This window comes from Scyliorhinus canicula, chromosome 3 (genome assembly GCF_902713615.1).
Source record: "Scyliorhinus canicula chromosome 3, sScyCan1.1, whole genome shotgun sequence".
Lineage (NCBI taxonomy): Eukaryota > Metazoa > Chordata > Chondrichthyes > Carcharhiniformes > Scyliorhinidae > Scyliorhinus > Scyliorhinus canicula.
In genome coordinates, this window is record NC_052148.1 from 61,610,557 (window position 1) to 61,633,602 (window position 23,046).

A 23,046-nucleotide genomic window follows, 5' to 3' on the forward strand; every position below is an offset into this window, starting at 1 on the left:
ATGCTGGACAATGCTTGGAATGCGAGCATTTGCAGGTAATCAAATCATTACAGATCCAGGGAGACCATGCAGACACTGCGACAATGAATGAACGGACACCGTGCGACAATCACCAGGCAGGAATGTTCCCTTCCGGTTGGGGAACACTTCAGCACTCAAGGGCATTCAACCTCTGATCTCCGGGTAAGCGTTCTCCAAGGCGGTCTTCAGGACACGCGACAACGCAGAATTGCCGAGCAAAAACTTATAGCTAAGTTCCGCACGCATGAGTGCGGCCTCAACAGGGATCTTGGATTCATGTCGCATTACATCCACCCCCCCACCATCTGGCCTGGACTTGCAAAATCCCACCAACTGTTCTGGCTTGAGACAATTCACACCTCTTTAACCTGTGATTATCCCTCTCCCTGGATCTGTAATGATTTGATTACCTGCACCACCTTGAACTGAATCAAGCTGAGACTACCACATGAGGAGGTAGAGTTGACCTTGTGAAGAGCCTCCCACCATAGCCCCTGCACCCCCACATCCAAAGCTGGACCCAGTCTACCCTCCCACTTCTTTTTCACCTCATCCAATGGAGCCTGCTCTGCCAACAGGATCTAGCCATAAATGTCCAAAATCCTCCCCTCACCCGCATTGACCTGAGATAAGATCCTATTCAAGAGTGAGGGTGAAGGTGCCAAGGGAAATGAAGGAAACTCCTGACACAGGAAATCACGAACCTGAAAATACCTAAATAATTTGATCTCCGGGAGTTGGAATTTGTCCAACTGCTCCTCAAAACTGGCAAACCTACCCTCCACAAACAGGTCCCCAGACCCCAATGTCGAATCTAAATCTGCTGGCACAAAGAGATGATTACTACAAATAGGGGCTAACAATGGCATGGAGCCGAGCTTAAAATGTTGTCGAAACTACCTCCAAATCCTCAGAGTGGACACCATTACCCGAAACGTAAGTGAGGCAGTTATCAAGGCCCCCAAGCTAGAACCACTACAAGGACTCACCTCCATCTGTCCCATTATAGGATTCAGTTCCTTGAGTCACCCCAATACTTTTTCAATATCAGCTGCACAGTACTAAAATCCTCGGGAGGATGGTCATTTTAACAGCCTGAACCCTGCCTGCCAAGGACAGGGTGAGGTGATCGCACTTGGCAAGTCAGATTTGACCCCATTGACCAGACTAGCATCATTTAATTTATGAAGCAAGGCCCAATCATGGGCCACCAGGATTCTCAGATAACAAAAGCTAGATCTGACTAGGCGAAAAGGCAACATTCCCAGATCGGCTCCCCTCACCGGAAAGCATTTGCTCTTGTCCAAATTCAGTTACACCCTAAGAAAGAGCCAAAGCTCTTAAGTAGCGTCACTATCTCATCCATGGCGGAGACTGGATCCATGACATAAAGAACCAGTTCATCTTCACACAAGGACACCCAATGCTCCCTCCTTCCTTGCTTTATATCCCCCTCCATTCAGTGGAAAATCTTAACACTATAGCCAGAGGTTCGATTGCCAAAGCAAACAGAAGCGGAGACAGTGGACAACCCTACCTCGTACCCCTGTTCAACTGAAAGTAACTCAAGCTCATTTGGTTTTTTAAAAATATTTTTTTTCTCCTTTTTCACATTTTCTCCCAAATTTACACCCAACAATAAACAATAATCCATAACGAATGGAATGTCAATCCCATATCAATAACAACGATCCCACCCTCCCACCAAACCCCCAAACATCAGCCAGCATATTAACATAAACAAATGATAAAAAGGAATCGGGAATCACTCATTGTCACCATTAACACATATACTCCCCCTCCCCTAGCCCAAGCTCGTTTGTATGAACACTTACAATGGGGGCCCTGTACAGAAGACAAATCCAAGAATATAAACTTTGGTTTATATCAGGGTGTCAGGCTGGCAGTGCCATTGCTGCCATGGTGCCCACGCCAGGCATTGTGCCCAGGAGTGCCCTGTCAACATGTGGTGGGATGAGGGGGTTTCAAGGATCCCCCAGCAGGTGAGTTGGGATGTTTGGGCGGGGGGGGGTAGGAGAGTCCTGTGGTTGCATTGGAGGCGTTTGAGGGATTCCGATCTCTTCCTGCATTGTGGTGCTCCACTTGCTGGGAATTACGATAAAGTGTGGCCTGGGGGGGGGGGGGGGGGGGGGGTGCTTCCCCGCTAAGGCACAAAAACAAGACAGAGTGCTGTTAGATAGCGGGGTCATTCCCAGCAATGACCCCGCTAATCCTGCCCAGAACGGACTCTATTTTAATTTGGTTAGATCGCGCTCAATATCTTTACTCTTGTACTGTATGCCCCTATTAATAAAGCCTGGAAGACTCTATGCTCTAACAACAGCGTTCTCACACTGTCTGGCCACCTTCAATAATTTATGCACACATACACCTTGTTCCCTCTGCTCCTGCAACCTCTTTAGAATTGTACCCTTTATTTTATGTTGAGTCTCCGTGATCTCCCTACCAAAATGAATCACTTCACATTTCTCCGCATCAAACTTATCTGCCATCTGTATACCTTTTACACCAATTAGTCTTTGAAATTTTTGAAGTTCTACATTGCTCTTCCCACAGTTCGCAACAATTTCAAGTTTTGTCCCATCTGCAAACTTTGAAATTGTCCCCTGTACGCCAAGCTCCAAGACATTCATATATATCATGAAAAGCAAGGTCCCCAAAACTGACCCCTGGGGTCCTCCATTACAAACCTTCCTCCAGCTCGAAAACATCCATTAGCCACTGCTCTCTGGTTCCTGCCACACATCCAATTCCATATGGTGGTAGCACAGTGGTTAGCACTGTTGCTTCACAGCGCATGGGACCCGGGTTCGATTCCTGGCTTGGGTCACTGTCTGTGTGTAATTTACACGTTGTCCCATGTGTCTGCGTGGGTTTCCTCCCGCAAGTCTCGAAAAGATGTGCTTGTTCGGTGAATTGGACATTCTGAATTCTCCCTCAGTGCACCCGAACAAGCACCGGAGTGTGGCGGCTAGAGGATTTTCACAGTAACTTAATTAGTGTTAATGTAAGCCTTCTTGTGACACTAATAAAGAATATTATTATTGTCTATGTTACTGCCGTCCCTCTCACTCCATGAGCATAAAATTGCTCACAGGTCTCTTGTGTGGCACTGCATCAAATGCCTTTTGGCAGTCCATGTACATTATATCAATCGCATTGCTCTCATCAGCCCTCTCTCTGTTATCTCTTCAAAGAAATTCAGCATTAGTTAAATACAATTTTCCCTTAATAAATACATGCTGGCTTTCCTTAATTAACCCACATTTATTCATGTGACTATTTATTTTATTCCAGATTATTATTTCTAAATGTTTCCATCACTGGAGTTAAGGCCAGCAACTACAGGCCAGTCAGTCATCAGTACTGTCAGTATCCATGTATAGTCAGTTTGTTAATGTTTGATGTTATCTGATATTTTTAGACCACCCCAATTTCATCAGTGTGAAGACTATATTGTACCCAGGTGGCAAAAAAAATGTGTGATCCACAGCTGTGTTTTTTCTTGTGCTTCAATAAATTCACAACAAGTCACAAAATCCCTGGTTAGTACAAATCAGAATGGAGGAAAATATTTGGGATTTCACATTCTGGTGGAACACACCAAGGCTTTTGTATCTGATCATGACAATCTTGAGCATCCATTTGTTCTATAATGTTTCAAGCATTTATTCCAATTCTGTCGAACTGTGCCAGATTATGTGTGTTTCTGAACTGTAGTTGGATTTAAACATCAATGTATATCTAATGTGCTTTTTCACACAAAGGGTTATTAGAATTTTGAATACATCACTGCAAATGGCCACTGCAGTTAGAAAACAATTTCTTTATGAAAAAAGATTAAATAAAGATTTAAAAAAAAAAAGAATATAAAATGATACAAACAAACAAAGGGGGAACTGAAGTTAGTGAATAGCTGCAATAGTGGCTTCCCTCTGCTGTCATCTCTATGATGTTGTATGTTCTTAAATCAATTAATTTTTATCCTGAAGGAAAATTCTGACTTGGGACAGTTGAGAAAGTGTGTCACCTGGACACTATGTTCCATAAAGAAGTTGCATCCCTTAGGCTAGGGTCATCAGGTTTGGTGCATGGTAAGGGGTAGGAGTGTGTGTTTGAGTGAGGCAGGTCTGGAGATTGAGAAAGTAGAAGTGTAGGAGCCTGAGCCCTGGCAATTATCCCAACAGGTTTGAGGTGCTTACAGCTGGTATGGATGAGAGCGGTAGCTAAAGGTTGAATGAGTGAATTAACCATGGCACCATGATGCAGGGAGCCATTCAAGTGAGGGGAGTAAATAGAAAGTAGTGCTACTAGGGGGATTGGCTGAGAGCAGGAGCCCAGAAGGCTGTGTTGTCTACCTGGTTTCCAGGATTTGGGACATCTGCTCAGAGCTGGATAGGAACTTGCAGTTGGAGGGGAAGAATCTAGTTGTTGTGACAAGGAAAGAGGGATTATGAGCATTTAGGGGCCAAATTAAAAGGCAGAACCTTATCTCTGGATTACTACTGAGTGATGAGCAATTTGGCAGAAAATTAATCGAATTAGAGAATTATGTGTGGCTTAAAATTGGTGTGGGAGGGGCAGCATGGTGGCGCAGTTGGTTAGCCCTGTTGCCTCATGGCGCCGAGGTCCCAGGTTCGATCCCGGCTCTGGGTCACTGTCCGTGTGGAGTTTGCACATTCTCTTCGTGTTTGCGTGGGTTTCGCCCCCACAACCCAAAAATGTGCATGGTAGGTAGATTGGCCATGCTAAATTGCCCCTTAATTGGAAAAAATAATTGGGTACTCTAAATTTTTTTTTTTTAAATTGGTGTGGAAGAAATGAGTTTTGATTCATGCGGCACAAGTACTGGGGAAAGTGGGAGCTGCACTGTTGGAATGATGTTCACAGGAAATGTGCTGGGACTAGTGTTCTGGTAAGTTGTATAATTAGGACAGTAGAGAGAGCTTTAAACTAAATGGTAGGAACAGGGATCGTGTGAGGGAAGATGTGATAAATTAAGTGGAAGGACAAGGCAATAGAACAAGGTAGTGATATAAGTAATGAAAACTGGAGTGTGGCAGGGAGGGTCAGAGCATACAAACCTAAAAGTGCACCAGGAGATAAGGTCAGAGTTTGCAAGAATGGTAAAAAGACAAGATAAACGTGCCCCGCATTCATAACAAAATGGATAAACAAAGATAAATAAATATGAATGGCCTAATGGCCATTTCAAAGTCATGGTTGCAAGGTGCCCAAGGCCAAGGCCTAAATATTCAAAGGTATTTGCTATTTCAGAAGGACAGGAAGCGAGGAAACTGTGGTGGCATAGCTTTGTTAATTAAGAATGACATATTACAGCAGTGAGAGATGACCTTAGTCATAAGATTAAGGTGTCGAATCAATTTGGGTGGAGATGAGAAATAGCAATTATAAGTAGTAACTTGTCCACAGAATTTTGCATTCAGTTTGAGAGTGAAGAGTGTGGGCCTAAGACCAAATAACAGCAATTATAAGGACATGAACACAGAGTTGGCTAAAGTGAACTGGGAAAACAGGATCAAAAGCAGGAAAGCAGAGAAACAATGGTAGACAGTTAGACATATTTCATAACTCTCAGCAAAGATAAATTCCATTGAGAAAGAAACATTCTGAGAAGGATGCATCTAGTCTCTAAATAAGAAATTTAAGGATTGCATAAAATTGAAAGAAAAGTGTAACACTGTGAAGATTGTTGGTGCGTCAGACAATTGGGCTGATTTTAGAAACCAGAAAAGAATATCTTAAAAAAAATGGGTGGGAAATTAGAGTATGAAAGAAAGCTAGCTCAAAATATAAAAATAAGTAGTAAGCGTTTCTCCAAGTATTTAAAAAGGAAAAGAGTAGCTAAAATGAGCATTAGAGGGTGAGACGGGGGAGGGGGGGATCAATACTGGGAAACAAGGAAATGATGGAAGCGTTGGAATAGATATTTTGCGTCTGACTTCACTGTAGAAGACCCAAAGAAAATCCCAAGAATACTTGAAAATCAAGAGGTAAAAGGGAGGGACGAACCTAAAGCAATCAAGATCACTAAGCAAGGGCACTGGAACACTACACAAACTAAAAGTTGATAAGTTCCCTGGAGCTGATATCTTATACCCTGAGGCCTGAAAAGATGTGGCAGCAGAGATATTAGATGTATTGGTTGTGATTTTCCAAAATACCCCAGGGGTTTGGAAAATTGCTAATGTAACTCCTATAAGAAAGAAGGGAAACAGAAAGCAAGAAGCCACAGGCCAGTTAACGTAACATCTGTCATGGGAAAGTGCTAGAATCCCCCATTATTAAGGCGATAATAGCCTGACATTTAGAAAATCCTGGGCCAACTCTCCAGATTGTCAGAAACTGGAAAGACTGAGATGTAGGAACAAAGAAACAGGAGTAGGCCATTCAGCCCATTGCACCTGCTTCACCATTCAATACGACCATGCCTGATCGGACACTTCAATGCCTTTTGCACCCAGTATCCCCATAACCCTTTATTTTATTGTTAATCAGGAATAGAATGAGAGGTCACGGTCTTAGGGTAAGAGGTAGCAAATTTAAAACAGAGTTGAGGAGAAACTATTTCTCCCAAAGGGTTGTGAATCTGTGGAATTTGCTACCCCAGAGTGCGATGGATGCTGGGACAGAGAGTAAATTTAGGGAGGAGATAGACAGATTTTAAGTTGGGAATGGGTTCAAGGGTTATAGGGAACGGACCGGACAGTGGAGTTCAGGCCAGTATGAGATCAGCCATGATCGAATAGCGGAGCAGACTCAGTGGAGCAAATTGCATAATTCTGCTCCTGTATCTTCTGAAGTTATGAACTAACAATTTCTGCCTTAAACATACACAACGACTGAGCTTCCACAGCTCTCTGGGATAGAGAATTTCACCGACCTCCCAGCCCCTCTGCTGCTCCTACCTCCACCTGCGGTACGGCAGTGTTGTGCGCACCAGTGAGTGTACCAGAAGCCTCATCACTAAAGAGCCCAACCGAGGAAAGATTCACAACCCCCTGTTTGCCCTCTCTAAATGCATTACCTAACACTTAGAGGTTAACACTAGGGGCTTTTCACAGTTACTTCATTGAAGCCTACTTGTGACAATAAGCGATTATTATTAGTGTCATAGATGTTAACAGCATGAAAACAGACCCTTTGGCCCAGCTTGTTCATGCCGCCCAGTTCTAAGCTAGTCCCACTTGCCCGCATTTGGCCCATATCCCTCTATACCCACCATGCCCATGTAATTGTCTGTCTATTTTTAAAGGGAAAAATTGTACCCACCTCTACCACTGCCTCTGGCAGCTCATTCCAGATGCTCACCACCCTCTGTGTGAAGAAATTCCCCCTCTGGTCTCTTTTGTATCTCTCCCCTCTCACCTTAAACCTCTGCTCTCTAGTTCTAGACTCTTCTACCTTTAGGAAAAGATGTTGACTATCTACCGTATCAATGCCCCACATTATTTTATAAACCTCTATAAGATGACCCCTAAGCCTCCTACGCTCCAGGTAAAAAAGTCCCAGCCAATCCAGCCTCTCCTTATAGCTCAGACCATTAACTCCTGGTAGCATCCTCGTAAATCTCTTCGGCACTCTTTCTAGTTTAACAATATCCTTCCTATAATAGGGTGACCAGAACTGGGTGCATTATTCCATGTATGGTCTGACTAATGTTTTGTACAACTTCAACAAGACGTCCCAACTCCTGTATTCAATATTCTGACCAATAAAACCTAGTAAGCTCAATGCCTTCTTTACCGTCGTGTCCATTTGCGACTCCACCTTCAAGGAGCTATGAACCTGTACCCCTAGATCTCTTTGCTCTGTAACTCTCCCCAACAAATGACCATTAACTGAGTAGGTCCTGCCCTGATTTGTTCTACCAAAATGCATCACCTCACATTTATCCAAATTAATTTCCATCTGCCATTCATCGGCCCACTGGCCCAATTGGTCAAGATCCTGTTGCAATCTTCACTATCCACTATGCCACCAACCTTGGTGTCATCTTCGAACTTACTAACCATGCCTCCTACATCATCATCAAAATCATTAATATATATATAACAAATAACAGTGGACCCAGAATCGATCCCTGAGGCACACCGCTGGTCCCAGACCTCTAGTTTGAAAAAAAACCCTCCACAACCACCCTTTGGCTTCGGTCACCAAGCCAATTTTGTATCTAATTGGCTACCTCACCATGGATTCCGTGAGTTTTAACCTTTTGCAACAACCTACCATGCGGTACCTTGTCAAAGGCCTTGCTAAATTCTATGTAGACAACGTCGACTGCATTGCCCTCATCTACCTCCTTGATTACCCCTTCAAAAAAACTCAATCAAATTAGTGATACATGACTTTAACCATACAAAGTCATGCTGACTTTCCGTAATTAGCCCTTGCCTGTCTAAATGCCTGTAGATCCTGTCCGTCAGAATACCTTCTAACAATTTACCCACTACAGAAGTAAGGTGCCACCGGTCTGTAGTCCCCAGGCCTATCCCTACAGCCCTTCTTAAACAAGGGCACAACATTTGCGACCCTCCAATCTCCAGGCACCTCTCCTGTGTCTGTCGATGATTCAAATATCTCAGCTAGGGGGCCAGCAATTTCCTCCCTAGCCTCCCACAACGTCCTGGGATATGTTTCATCAGGTCCCGGGGATTTATCTATCTTGATACGCTTTAATACTTCCAGCACCTCCTTCTCTGTAATATGTACACTCATCAAGACATCACTTTTTATTTCTCCAATTTCCCCAACATTCGTGCCTTTCTCATCTGTAAATACTGATGAGAAATATTAATTTAGGACCTCTCCCATCTCTTGTGGATCTACACATACATGACCCTGTTTATCCTTAAGAGACCCTACCCTCTCCCTAGTCACACTTTTACCCTTTATGGATCTGTAAAAGCTCTTTGGATTTTCTTTTATCTTATCTGCCAAGACAATCTCATGCCTCGTTTTTGCCCTCCTGATTTCTGTCTTAACTCTACTTCGACAAGTCCTATACTCTTCAAGGGATCCACTTGATCCCAGCTGAATATTCATGTCATATGCCTCCTTCTTCCTTTTGACCATGGCCTTAATATCCCGAGACACCCAGGCTTCCCTCCTTCTACGAGCCTTACCCTTCACTCTTGAGAGGAATGTGCTCACCTTGAACCCTCATTAACTCCTTTTTGAAAGACTCCCAATTACCAGCTGTCCCCTTGCCTGCAAATGGCTACCCCCAATTAACTTTTGAAAGTTCCCGCCTAATACCCACGAAATTGGCCTTGCCTCAATTCAAAATGTTACTTTTTGGGCCAGAACTATCATTCTCCATAGCTATCATAAAACTAATGGAAATATGGTCACTGGTCCCAAAGTGATCCCTCACTAACACTTCCGTCATCTGCCCTTCCGTATTCCCCAAGCGGAGGTCAGGTTTCGCCCCCCCCCCCTCCCTGGTCGGGCCATCCGCATATTGAATGAGGAATTCTTCCTGAATACACTCGACAAAGTTCTCTCCATTCAAACCCCTAGTGCTGTGGCTGTCCCAGTTAATGTTGGAAAAGTTAAAGTCCCCAACTATTACCACCCTAATTTTCCAGCAGCTATCTGTAATCTCTTTCGATATTTGCTCCTCAATATCCCGCTGACTATTACGGGGCCTATAGTACAGTCCTATCAAAGTGATCTCACCCGTCTTATTTTTTAGTTCTGCCCATATAGACTCAGTGGGCAAACTCTCGGATATATCCTCTCTCTCTATTGCTGTGATACTGTCCCTAATCAAAAACGCAACTCCCCCTTCCTCTTTCACCTCCTGTTCTATTTTTCCTTCTGTATCCCGGAACATTGAGCTGTGAGTCCTGCCCCTCCTTTCGCCAAGTTTCAGAAATAGCTATAATATCCCAGTCCCATGTACCTATCCATGCTCTGAGTTCACCTGCCTTGCTTGTTAGGCCTCTTGCATTGAAATAAACGCAGTTCAATCCGATTTTCTGCCTTCCACTTTTTTCCTCACTGACCTTTGTTTCTATCCTCTCTTTACTACCCTCCGACTTCCTGCATTGGTTCCCATCCCCCTGCCACATTAGTTTAAACCCTCCCCAACAGCGCTAGCAAACAACCCCCCTCGGACATTGGTTCCAGTCCTGCCCACTTCTCTGGATTGAATTCCAAATGCCACTCTTCCACCCACTCAAAACCATTGATATCATTCTGGAGACAATAGCTATCCTCTTCACTATCAACTACATGGGCAATTTTTGTGTCATCCACAAATTTCCCATTCATGCCATCAACATTTGAGTCCAAATCATAAATATATGCAACAAACAGCAAGGGCCCCAACACTGAACACCGCTGGAAATAACTTTCCATTCACAAAAGCATCCATCGACCATTACCCTTTGTTTCCATTTGTTTCCTGTCACTGAGCTAATTTTGGATCAAGCTCACCACCTTTCCCTGTGTCCCTTGGGACCTCACTTCCCAATTAGACTTTGCATTCCGTGACTGTAAACAAGTCGCAAGGCCTGTCACTTGACAAAATTCATATTTGTGTTCTTGGATCTGTTTTTGCAGAGACAGCTTTGTGTCGCTTGTGTCAGTGTGGAAAGATTTCATTCTGTTAATCTTTGGTCAAAGAAGAATTAGAAATCCTGAACTTGCAGAAGTACTGATGCAATAAGGATGCTAATTTGACCACAAATGTTTTGCGGCTCTGCTAGTTCTAAATCTAAGTTGATGAAAAATAAATTATGGGTGGAAATCTTTCCAACAGCATTTTTAATGATTTGTTTGGTTTAATCAGCAAACTGTCTCAGACAGTTGTTTACAAAGGGCAATTCTGTTTTAAAATGTTTACACAGGCCTCATCATTGAGATGACCTACCATTGCTGGCATCACATCTGTTCTCGCAACGGCTGCCAGCTTCTGCCCACTAACTGGTAGTTACGCCCCTTGAGTTGCCCATTTTGGTAATTGAATGCATGTGTTGTTTCTCTGAGAGATATCCAGCTCATCCCTGCCCTCCCTCCTGCGATGACCCAGCTGCAGGGCATTCCAGCAGAATGACTTGTGTGGGAATTGACTGTTGATTGCCACTGAGGAATAAAAGTCACACTTTCGTACATACATAGAAACATACATAGAAAATAGAAGCAGGAGGATGCCATTCGGCCCTTTGAGTCTGCTCCACCATTCCATTTGATCATGGTTGGTCATCAAGTTCAATAGCCTGATCCCACCTTTCCTCCCCCCCGCCAATATCCCTTGATCCATTTAGCCCCAAGAGCTATATTTATTTTGCTTTTGAAATCATACAACATTTTGGCCTCAACTACTTTCTGTGGCAGTGAATTCCACAGATTCACCACTCTCTGGGTGAAAAAAATTCTCCTCACCTCAGTCCTAAAGGTTTTACCCTTTATCCTCAAACTGTGACTCCTAGTCTGGACTCTCCCACCATCAGGAACATTCTTTCTCAATCTACCCTGTCTAATCCTCTTAGAATTTTATTAGTTTCTATGAGATCCCCTCTCACTCTTCTAAACTCTTCTAACCAATTTAGTCTCTCCTCATATGAGATGGGCAGCACGGTAGCACAACAGGATAGCACTGTGGCTTCACAGCGACAGGGTCCCAGGTTCGATTCCCCGCTGGGTGGGTTTCCTCCGGGTGCTCCTGTTTCCTCCCACAGTCCAAAGACGTGCAGGTTAGGTGGATTGGTCATGATAAATTGCCCTTAGTGACCAAAGGGTTAGATGGGGTTATTGGGTTACGGGGATAGGGTGGAAGTGAGGGCTTAAGTGGGTCAGTGCAGACTCGATGTGCCAAATGGCCTCCTTCTGCACTGTATGTTCTATGAGAGTCCCATCACCCCAGGAATCAGCCTGGTAAACCTTCGCTGCACTCACTCTATAGCAAAAACATCCTTCCTCAGATAAGGATACCAAAACTGCACACAATTCTCCAAGTGTGGCCACACCAATGCCCTATACAATTGCAGTAAAACATCCCTATTTCTATACTCAAATTCTTTTGCTGTGAAGGCCAACATACCATTTGCCGCCTTTACTGCCTGCTGCAGCTGCACACTCACTTTCAGCGATTGATGTATGGGGACACCAGCACACATGAAATTTAAGGTCACAATGGTTTTGGTAGTTGAGAGAAACTGGTGTATGGATTTCTTTTTTTAAATTAAGGAGCAGTTTAGCGTGGCCAATTCACCTACCCTGCACATCTTTGGGTTGTGAGGGTGAGACCCACGCAGACACAGGGAGAATGTGCAAACTCTACATGGACAGTTACCCGGGCCGGGATCGAACCCGGGTCCTCAGCGCTATCAGGCACTGTGCAACCGTGCCGCCCCATGCAGATGCCTTACAGCCTGCAAATCTGTGCTCTATAATGAGATGTGCTGGTCTGGTTTCTGTATGTTATTCAGCATAACTTAATATGATTCACCTTTTTTTATAGCCTTTATGGGCTGCATGTTCTCTCGAAACATGTTTTGAAAGCAGGCTCTGTGGATCACCGATCTTTTCCCTGTGTAGCTGAGCAATGTCTTGCATTTACCCTGAGGTCATTTGAGTTTGGAAACTCCATTGTAGAAAGGATATACGAGCAATAGAAAAGGTGCAGTGCAGATTTGCAAAGTATTGTAGGTTTGACAGGGATTTGAGGTGGGAGGTTGACGGGTCCTCTTGTTTTGGAGACATGAGAAGTTGAGGCTTGTCTTCACTCGAATTATGAAGGCACATGACAGATGCGTTCAAGATTGTAACAGGATCAATGGTCATTATTTACACTGGCTGACAACATGATAATGAAAGTACACACATTTAAGACAAAGATAATTCTTAGCTAATGGTGGTTAGAATGTGGAATTCTCTGGTATGAACCATTGTTCAAGTAGTGACAAATGTTGTCAAATAGATGATTCCTTGGTGGTGGGGGGGGGGGGGGGGGAAGAATATTAAAGGGACAGAAGCATGAATAGGAGAGAGGATTTGGGCTAGGTGGCTTAAGTGGTGAAAAACATTTCCACAAACTTCATGAACCGGATGGGCCCTGTGCTGCAACATTCTGGGAAGTAGATGAACTGCAGAACATGTTCTTTAACCCTGCACCAATTTTAAACCACTGCCAGTAATGTAATGCCTGTTAAAATATTCAATGTCCACAGCTTCTGTAAACCAACAAAGTGGATACTATCATTTCAACAGAGTTATGATGATCAAGATGTTTCCTGCAGGATAATATCTGTGGCTGGTGTAGCTTTTCAATTTTGTGGGAGTTGTGGGAGCTTGAAGAAATTACTAAAATAAACACACAAACGTCAACAATATGTCAACCTTATTTATGATGGTTATCACAAATGTGGTCATGTTAATAGTTAGACAAATGATGGAAAAATTGGACATATGAAGAAACATTGGCGCATGTGACCTGTTTGAATTGTTTGAGAAATTTGTGTTGTCACCAAAGGCAAGGACTCCACATGTAGCTAGATAGACAGGATACAACAAGGTTTATTCTACTACTCCATAATGCAATAACTCATCACTCCACTCCCCTCAGGGTTCATTTCCCCCATCTGCTCCCAGGTTGGGGTTTCTATCCTGTGGGGGTTCCTCCATTTGGGAGGAAGCTCTGCCCCTTAATCTCCTGGGTAGTTCGCATTCCAAGGTGTAGGAGGGGAATCTGAAATAATGTAGGTTCTGACCCCTCAGGGGATCCTAACAGTTTGCAATAAAATGTGTAGTAAATCTCTAAACTTTGCAATAATTGTTTTGTTCAAATCATGTTTTTTTTAGAAGTTACATCAATAAAATTGGTAAGTCGCATTCAATAGGGTCCTCCTTTCCTTCCTGTATGATTGTCAGAAAAGTTTGCATTTACATAGCACTCTTCATATCGTCAGGATGCTCCAGAGTGCTTGACAGCCAAGAAAGTACTTTTGAAGTGCTGTCATTGATGTATTGTGGGAAACATTATGGCCGCTTTGTGCACAAATAAGGTCCAACAAATAACAATATAATAATATTGATCCTCGTGAGGTGTTGCGAGCTGGGTAGACATCAATAAAACAATATAATATAATGATAATGTTGGTTTTACCAGAATAGCACCAGGTAACTATCTCGGTATCATAACAGGATAGTGTATTGTTTTGAGAAGCAATAATCTTATTAGAATCTTGAGTATTCATATATACAGAAACCAGAGTTAGTAATGCACAAAATAGTTATTCTCATCAGCCTGTAAATGTTTATCATTTATTGACTATTAAGTTTTTTTCCATGGAGCTTTTTTTATTCACCGTTAGATTTAATATTGTTGAACTCTTTGAAGATGCAGTAAAATCTTCTGCTGTAAAAGGCTGGGCCTATGCCCAGGAGCCATGAGGTCATGTTGCAGTTGTACAAAACTCTAGTACGGCCGCATTTGGAGTATTGCGTACAGTTCTGGTCGCCTCATTATAGGAAGGGCGTGGAAGCTTTGGAACGGGTGCAGAGGAGATTTACCAGGATGTTGCCTGGTATGGAGGGAAAATCTTATGAGGAAAGGCTGATGGACTTGAGGTTGTTTTCGTTAGAGAGAAGAAGGTTAAGAGGTGACTTCATAGAGGCATACAAAATGATCAGAGGGTTAGATAGGGTGGACAGCGAGAGCCTTCTCCCGCGGATGTAGGTGGCTAGCACGAGGGGACATAGCCTTAAATTGAGGGGTAATAGATATAGGTCAGAGGTGGGTTTTTTACGCAAAGAGTGGTGAGGCCGTGGAATGCCCTACCTGCAACAGTAGTGAACTCGCCAACATTGAGGGCATTTAAAAGTTTATTGGATAAGCATATGGATGATAAGGGCATAGTGTAGGTTAAATGGCCTTTAGTTTTTTTCCATGTCGGTGCAACATCGAGGGCCGAAGGGCCTGTACTGCGCTGTATCGTTCTATGCGTTTGCGGTCATATGGCCTCCTGCACTGTAGGGATTCTATGGGCGTGGTCTTCCCAACAAGGAACAAAGTCCCCGAGCGAGTACGTTTAGCCACGTGTTTCCTTGCACTCGCACTGCTGAGAAACACATGGCTATTCAACGTGACTTGTGTTAGATAAAAGGCCTGAATGGGTAATGGGCGGCCGAGGCTGCACATAGACCCATTTTTTACAATAGGGAGCCCGATCGTGCATGTGCACAAAATGCCAGCTTGGCAACTTGACAGTGTCATCCTGTCAGTGCCCATGCCAGCTAGCAGTGCCACCTGGGCACTTTGGCAGTGCCAGGCTGGCACCTAGGTGGCACTGCCAGGATACCCAGGAGGCACCAGCAATACCAGGGCACCACTCTGCCCAAAGGGCATGCAGCTGGAGCCTCCGATCCCCTTGGAGACCCCCACGATTAAGTTCCATCTGGTCCCCGTTTGTGGGGACCAGTACCAAACGCGCTCGCCCGAGGTCTCTTGAGGCGAAGGGGTTGAATTGGCGGGATTCACCTCTCAACGTCTCATGAGATCACATTGAATCTCGCGAGGTGTTGCGAGCTGGGTAGACATCAGGAGCGTTGTCCCGGCTTTCAACGGCCACGCTGCGCCATGCGGTGAGCTGGTTCTCCGGTGCAGCGTGGCCGTAGGATCGCGCCCTGTGTATTCTTGATGTATTCAAAATATGCAAAAATGAAAGAATTTTAATTTGAAATTTCTTGAAAATGTCTTCAATTCATTGTTTACAGGATTCTTTTTCTGGATGTCAGTGAAGATAGGAGCCATGGCAGGGCAATGACCAGGGTAGGAAAAATTGCCCCAAGGTGTCCAAAGGTTAGGTGGAGTTACAGTGTTGGATCTGGGGAGTGGGACTATGTCGGGTGTTCTTTTGGAGGGTCGGTGCAAGCTTGATGGGCCGAATGGCCTCCTTCTGCACTGAAGGGATTCTATGATATGAAAAGGATTTTACTGGGGTCAAGAGTAAAAACAGTGGAGTGGACAGCTGCAGATGGGTAGAGCAAATGGAGGACCAACGGCTAACCAGTTGGAAGTTTATAATTTGGTTGTGACATAGAGAAGTTTCTGCATGTTAGGGGAGTGGAGGCTACAGAATGAAATGGTTAAAAAGTGTGACTCACTGAGCAACTCCACAGGAGAGCTACGAGCAGTTCAACAACTGAAATTTTAGACTAAATAAATAATTGAGGAAAAAATAACACATGGGCTTTATTTTGGAGTATCGACAAATGCAACATTAAAATACCTGCTACCTTTCTATCAACAGTGGGGCTATAGTGTTGGGGGAAGCGAAGATGTAAAAAATGCCAAAATTGGGATTTTAAACCAGTGTGAAAATGACCAATCTAATTAGAAACAATTCACGTTGGTTTTAACAGGAAAAATTAAACTATTTTTCGTATCGATACTCGAGAATAAAGCCATCACCGAGTTTTCACCTATCATTCAAGCCATTTTTTCTTTCTCCTTTGCTGCGTTTGTAGAGAAAAGAATCTAATCATTCAAGATATCAAACTTATGACTGAACTTGGTGGTGAGAACTTTGAATGACTTGGGATGCCTTGGGTGCTAGAAATTCTTCAAAAGTAAACGTAAAAGTTGCTGAAACATTTTATAATTTTCTTTCTTCCAGTTTTCACCTGGCTGCCACAAAGGGACAGGTGGAATGTTTGGGAGCGATGCTCACTCATGGTGTTGATCTAACTGTACCTGATGGTTCAGGTAAGAAATTTACTGCTGACCATATCTATTATTTACAGAAAATTTGTTACAAATCTTTCACTGAACAACATTTGAATCTCTTCAGCTTGGTTTCCAACTTGCCCACAGTCCCAAGGTGATGGCAGAAGCCACTACTGTACCTCCCTGTACCCTCTAATTTCTGACATGATATAATTTATCACGCTACCCTGTACTGCATGGGGTCGTCCTGGCATGGCTTTACTCCTACCTGCCTCAGTACAGCCAGCACCACTCCAGAAATGATTCTTCTTCCAACTACTATGAGGTCACCTCCTTCCTAATCTACGTTCTGCCTCTGACTGGCATCATCCACTGATTTTCCCGATATATTCTAATAATACTCAGATTTCCCACTCTACCACTTCCAGTTGAGCATCCATTAGACCAAAGCCACATAAAAATATGCGCAGTTCCCAAAGATTCCAACCAACTGCCTGCGAGGAGATGTTCAACATTATAAAGCCTTATGATGAAGTAAATAAGGCAGGTTAGAGGACGCAGATTGTTAACTAACTCCCTAATTTTCTTGTGCATGGTAGTATCTGTTACCTGGAGGAGTTATGAATACGAGTATGTATTCCCACTATTCTATGGTGATTATCTTACTCGATTATTTATTTTAAAACTACATAATTGTAAGTCTCAAAAATAAATCTCCATCAAAGCTCCATTCAGAGCATCTTGAAGAAATCTCAATTCAAATATTGTGACAAAATCTCTGCTTTACTAATCTTTTCTAGCCTGACTGTGCCTGAGCTGGGAACTTTAAATGACAAACTCAAGGCATCTGCCTGGAATTTTCCTGGTTACGCTGCCAGTCTAAAGGGTGAATATTCATAAGCAGTCAGGACCTTTTCTCAGCTCATACGTATTGAGCTGAATAATTGAAAGATTTGACGAGGATCTACACATGTTAATGTCTTCATCTTTCCGATGTTGATTAATGTGGTGGTTTCCACCATTCAGCATGTATGTTGAGAAGCTCAGTTGGCTAAACAGCTGGTTCGTGATGCAGAGCTTGGCCAGCAGCACAATCCCAAACCAAAGGACAATCCAAACAAAGATGAGGAGTAATTTCTTCAGCCAGAGGGTGGTGGATCTGTGGAACTCTTTGTTGCAGAAGGCTGTGGAGACCAAATAACTGAGTGTCTTTAAGACAGAGATAGATATGTTCTTGATTAATAAAGGGATCAGGGGTTATGGGGAGAATAATAATAATAATAATCGCTTATTGTCACAAGTAGACTTCAATGAAGTTACTGTGAGAAGTCCCGAGTCGCCACATTCCGGCGCCTGTTCGGGGGGGCTGATACGGGAATTGAACCCGCGCTGTTGGTCTTGTTCTGCATTACAAGTTAGCAGTGTTAGCCCACTGTGCTAAGGCAGGAGAATGGGGATGAGAAAAATATCAGCCATGATTTAATGGCTGAGCAGACGTGATGGGCCGAGTGGTCTAATTCTGCTCCTATGTCTTTTGGTCTTATGGTTGAATTCCCGTACCGGCTGAGGTTATTCATGAAAGCCCTGCCTTCTTAACCTTACCCCTCGCCTGAAGTGTGGTGATAATCAGGTTAAATCACCACCAGTCAGCTCTCTCCATCAAAGGGAAAAGCAGCCTATGGTCATCTGGGACTACGGCCACTTTACCTTACCTTAGTTTTCAGGCTCAGCAACTTTTCCTGTAATCTGAATAGTCATTGTCACTCAATGAATCAATCAGCTGCTACATTTCTTCCAAAGGACACTTCTTTCTTCTGCTACAATACTTATGATTCCATTGGTTTTACTGATATTCTTTGTGGGACGTTGCTGATTCAGAAAAAAGAAATGAATTGCATGGGTTATGTTTCTTGTCTGCCTATACAGTCTATTTTTAGCTATACATTTCTAACCACCTTCTCTACGAAGAACATTTCAGGCAACAAATCTAGCTTCACCTTGTGTGTATAAAACTGAGGAACTAATATTTAAGTAGCACTTTTCTATTCTGCAGTTTAAAAGGCAGTAGTTAATGCTCAAATTCTAACCCTTTCATCTCTGCTTGAATTGTAGGTTACAATGCTTTACACCTTGCTTCAAAAAATAGTCATCAAGAATGTGTGAAGAAGATCCTTCAGGTAGTGGTGACTTATACTCTTGCTTTATGGGATTTATATTTTAAATACTTGCTCTTATCTTCCAAGGGTACAGATTACAGAATACCAGCACCTACCTGGCAGAACAGTGTTACAAAATGCAATATAATATTGAATGGGAGATGGCTTATTTGTACATTGCTCATACATCAGCTGTTTTTATTGAATGATCTTTTAAAATTCTGGATATTCTTTTTGGAATATGGTCCAGCTCTGTTGGGGGAAGTTATGAATCTGTTCCAGTTTTAAGTTCCAATTGGCCAAGACATTTCCAATTATAGGAGGACTTCACAATTTTCCAGTATTGTCACACTCATCAGAGAACCTTCCACTCACTGATATTGAGAGATTCATCATGTGGCCCTTTGCAAATGCTGATGCAACACAAGTTCTTAGCCTTACTCGTGTTCAAATTACAACACTCCAATGATTGATCTTTTTTTAAAATTTAGAATACCCAATTAATTTTTTCCAATTAAGGGTCAATTTAGCATGGCCAATTCACCTACCCTGCACATCTTTGGGTTGTGGGGGCAAAACCCACGCAAACGGGGAAAATGTACAAACTCCACACGGACAGTGACCCAGAGCCAGGATCGAACCTGGGTCCTCGGCGCCTTGAGGCAGCAGGGCTAACCCACTAACCATGCTGCCCCCAATGAGTGATCTTTTTGAGGGAGAACTATAAGGTTATATTTCTGTCCATGTCCTCTTTCTCCCTTTCTCTCTTTCTTTGACTCCCTATTTCCTAATTGCTCCTATTTCCTTTACTCTCACTTTCCCACTGCTGCCCCCCTTCCCTCTTTTTTCTGCCTACCTATTTCCTCACACTCTTAGCCTGGCTGCATAGAATAGAATCTTAGAGTGCAGTGCAGAAGGAGGCCACTTGGCTCATCCAAGTCTGCACCAACTATCTGAAAGATCACCGCACCCAGGCACACTCCCCTGATTTATCTCTGTAACCCCACCTAATCTGAACATCCTTGGGTACTATGGGGTGCAAACCCCCCTCCCCCCAACCCCAACACTTCTCTCTTTCTCACCCACCATCTTGCTTTGTCTTCAACTCTCTTGCTTTTTATTTCTTCTCTGCTCTCATTCACCCTTGTTTGCCCTTCTTACTTCCCCCTCTTTTCATCTCCCCTTCTGTTATTGTTCCCATTTTGGCTCTGAAAAACAATCTTTTTTTCTCTTTTCAGTTTCTGCTTTATACACCAATCTACTTTAATTCACTTGCTTTCATTCCTGTATTATGGCTTACTTATCATTCCTATTTGTTTTGTAACGTTCTGCTTTTCCCCCTCTGACCCATCCTTTCTATTAAGGCAAGCTTGTTGGATGAGTCTGGAAGAAAAGAAGACCAGCGGGGATGGAGACAGGGCTTAGCATCTGTGGTTTTAAGCAGAAAAACAGTAATTGGAATCAAAATACAATTGGTCTGTTTAAAAATGCGCCCTACTCAAAGTAGAGTTGCCTTTGTTTTAATATAGTTGATGTAAATAAAATTAAATGTAACTATTGAAAATAGTAACTAGTTGAAACTGCCAATGCCAGTGTTTAACATGGAGAAAAAAGGATACAAAAAGGATAAAACTATTTCTTTGAAAAAATTTGGACTGTTTAATACCTATTGTCAAACCAGATTCTGTAACATTGCAAGTGGGGAGGACTCGTTAATCAATCCAACTCTGATTGATTGGTATTGAGGTCGGTGGTGGAGCTCTGTGCATGCTGTTCAAACTCCAATAGAGTGTGATTTACATTGGTCTATAAACCAGAAAAGCAGGGAACACAGGTAGCTCTTTAATCAGTAACAAAAGAAAAGTGCCAGTGTAAGGAAAATGCCTGTGAACTTTATGAAAGCTAGAAGGGAGCTACTCTATTGTCCGAATTTCAACAGCAAATGCCACACGGGACAATGAATGATTGAATTTGGCCTGGTATTTGCAATTTGAGGATTGTTTAGAGTTGGTATGAGGGAAGACCAGGTTTAACTTGAGCTGTAGATGTGCAATATGACAGCTATTAAGAAGAAACATGAAATGACAGAAATTACATGGGAAAGTCTCCATCTTTCATCCAGAAAGAAACATGGTTGGTGTATTTGTCTCATCACGCAATGCCTCTTTCTCTTTCTTGTCACATTTTAGCTGAAAGTCCACCCTCCAATTTTTCTGTAGTTTGTGTTTTGAAGCTGTAAAACAGTAACAGTTCTGCCATAGCTTTTGATTAGGTGTACTCCAATATCATGATACAAAATGATCAAAATTGAAAACGTTTTGCCTTCATACTTTGTAGAATTAGATTGATGTATCACTGAGTCTCTTTAATATAAACTTAATTTTCCTACTTTTGGAACCATCATTCAAAATTTACAGATAATCTCATACATTTGACTTGTAGCTGACTTGCCATTTAAAGTATGATAGCTTTGAGAGATTACGGGCGCGATTCTCCGGACTCACGACGGTTCGGAGAATAGCGGGCGTCGCAAATTTTTACGGCGACGCTGTTCCGACGCCCTCCCGCTATTCTTCGAACCCCGCAAAATCTCGGAGTCGCCATTCCCGACAAACGCCTCTTTCCCGCCCCCGACACAACCAGATTCGCCACTAATAGCCCCCCCCCCGCTATTCACCGGCCCGGATGGGCCGAAGTCCCGACATCATCGCGCCCTGTTTGCACGGCGTGAAACACACCTGCTATTTAAGTTCGTCAACCAGTCGGGCTGGCTGACGACAGCTTGGAGGAGGTGAGCGCACCGCTCAGCGCACTGCTCAGCGCACCGCTCAGCGCACCGCTCGAGTCTGGCCACAACGGAGAAGGCATCCCTGGGAACGGGAGGGGGGGTCCAGAGCGGGGTCAGTGGGGGAGACGGAGGGGGCAGTGGGGGAGACGGGGGGGCAGTGGGGGGGGGGGGGGGGGGAGTGGGGGGGACAGGGGGGCAGTGGGGGGAGTGGGGGAGACGGGGGGGAGTGGGGGAGATGGGGGGGCAGTGGGAGTGGGGGGGGGGGTAAGGTAGAGAGTGAGCGAGTGAGCCGTCCAACCCCGTAACAAAATGTCTGCCACCATGCCATGGCGTGCCGGTCACGAGGACACGGCCGCTGGTTCCCCTGTGGCTTACGGCCACAGGCCACTGACGCACCCATGAGGAGGACATAGTTTACTGGCTGTTGGATGCAGAAAGTGACCAGGGGTTAGGCTGCCCGCGTGTCAGCAGCGCGACCAGGCCACCGGGACACACAGGTATCCCGTGGCAGGCAGCTGCCGAGGTGTTGACTAACCTCCGTCTAACATGTCCCGTTTCTCTGCCCCCAGCACCCTTCTGTAGGTTAGCACAATGTATGTGAACAGAATGCCTATGTTCTGCGCAGTGGTTGGGGCCGCTGTACTGCATTTGGAGATGCAGCAGCATCCACAGCCACAACCCGCAGTGGATGTAGGGCCAGCTGCAGCAGCAGAGGGAAGGGCCGAGGAGTTGCCAGTCGTCGAGCAGCATGGGGAGGAGGAGGATGAAGAGGAAGAGGAGAGAGTGAGGGTGCAGCCACGGCGCCAGAGGCGACGACCAAAGCCGAGGGTGTACCGTGTCCGGGTCTCTTTCCTAACAATGACGGACATCATCTGCAGGAGGAGACTCCGGCTGAGTAGGCAGACGGTGATACATATCTGCGAACTCCTGTCGCACCTCGCCCCACGTGGAACGGAGGGAGGACACGCGATCCCGGTTGCCATCAAGGTGCCGGTTGCTCTTAACTTCTATGCTACCGGCTCCTTCCAGTCTCCGAGCGGGGATGTCTCCGGGATCTCCCAGTCATCGGTCCACAGGTGTATCCGGGATGTGACCGACGCCCTCTATGCCATCGCGGACCGCTACATCACCTTTCCCGAGGACCAAGCAAGTCAAGACTCACGAGCTCATGGATTTGCCAGCGTGGCCGGGATACCGAGGGTGCAGGGGGCAATCGATTGTGTTCACGTCCCCATGCGCCCGCCTGCAGGGGACAGGGATGTGTTCACAAACAGAAGGGGGTCATACTCCATGAATATCCAGGTGGTATGCGACCCCCACATGAGGATCATGAACGTCTCTGCAAGGTTCCCAGGGAGTGTGCA

At 44.4% G+C, this 23,046-nt stretch overlaps 1 protein-coding gene across 4 annotated transcripts in view; it reads left to right on the forward strand.

Moving 5' to 3' along the window:
* The window catches only part of rai14 (retinoic acid induced 14), a 339,420-nt gene that overhangs the window by 196,438 nt on the left and 119,936 nt on the right, over positions 1-23,046 (forward strand). For all 4 annotated transcript variants that reach the window (XM_038790617.1, XM_038790618.1, XM_038790619.1 and 1 more), the window contains 2 exons: positions 16,689-16,777; positions 18,851-18,915. In XM_038790617.1, the coding sequence (XP_038646545.1) occupies positions 16,689-16,777; positions 18,851-18,915 (154 nt within the window). The remainder of the gene's footprint in view (positions 1-16,688; positions 16,778-18,850; positions 18,916-23,046) is intronic.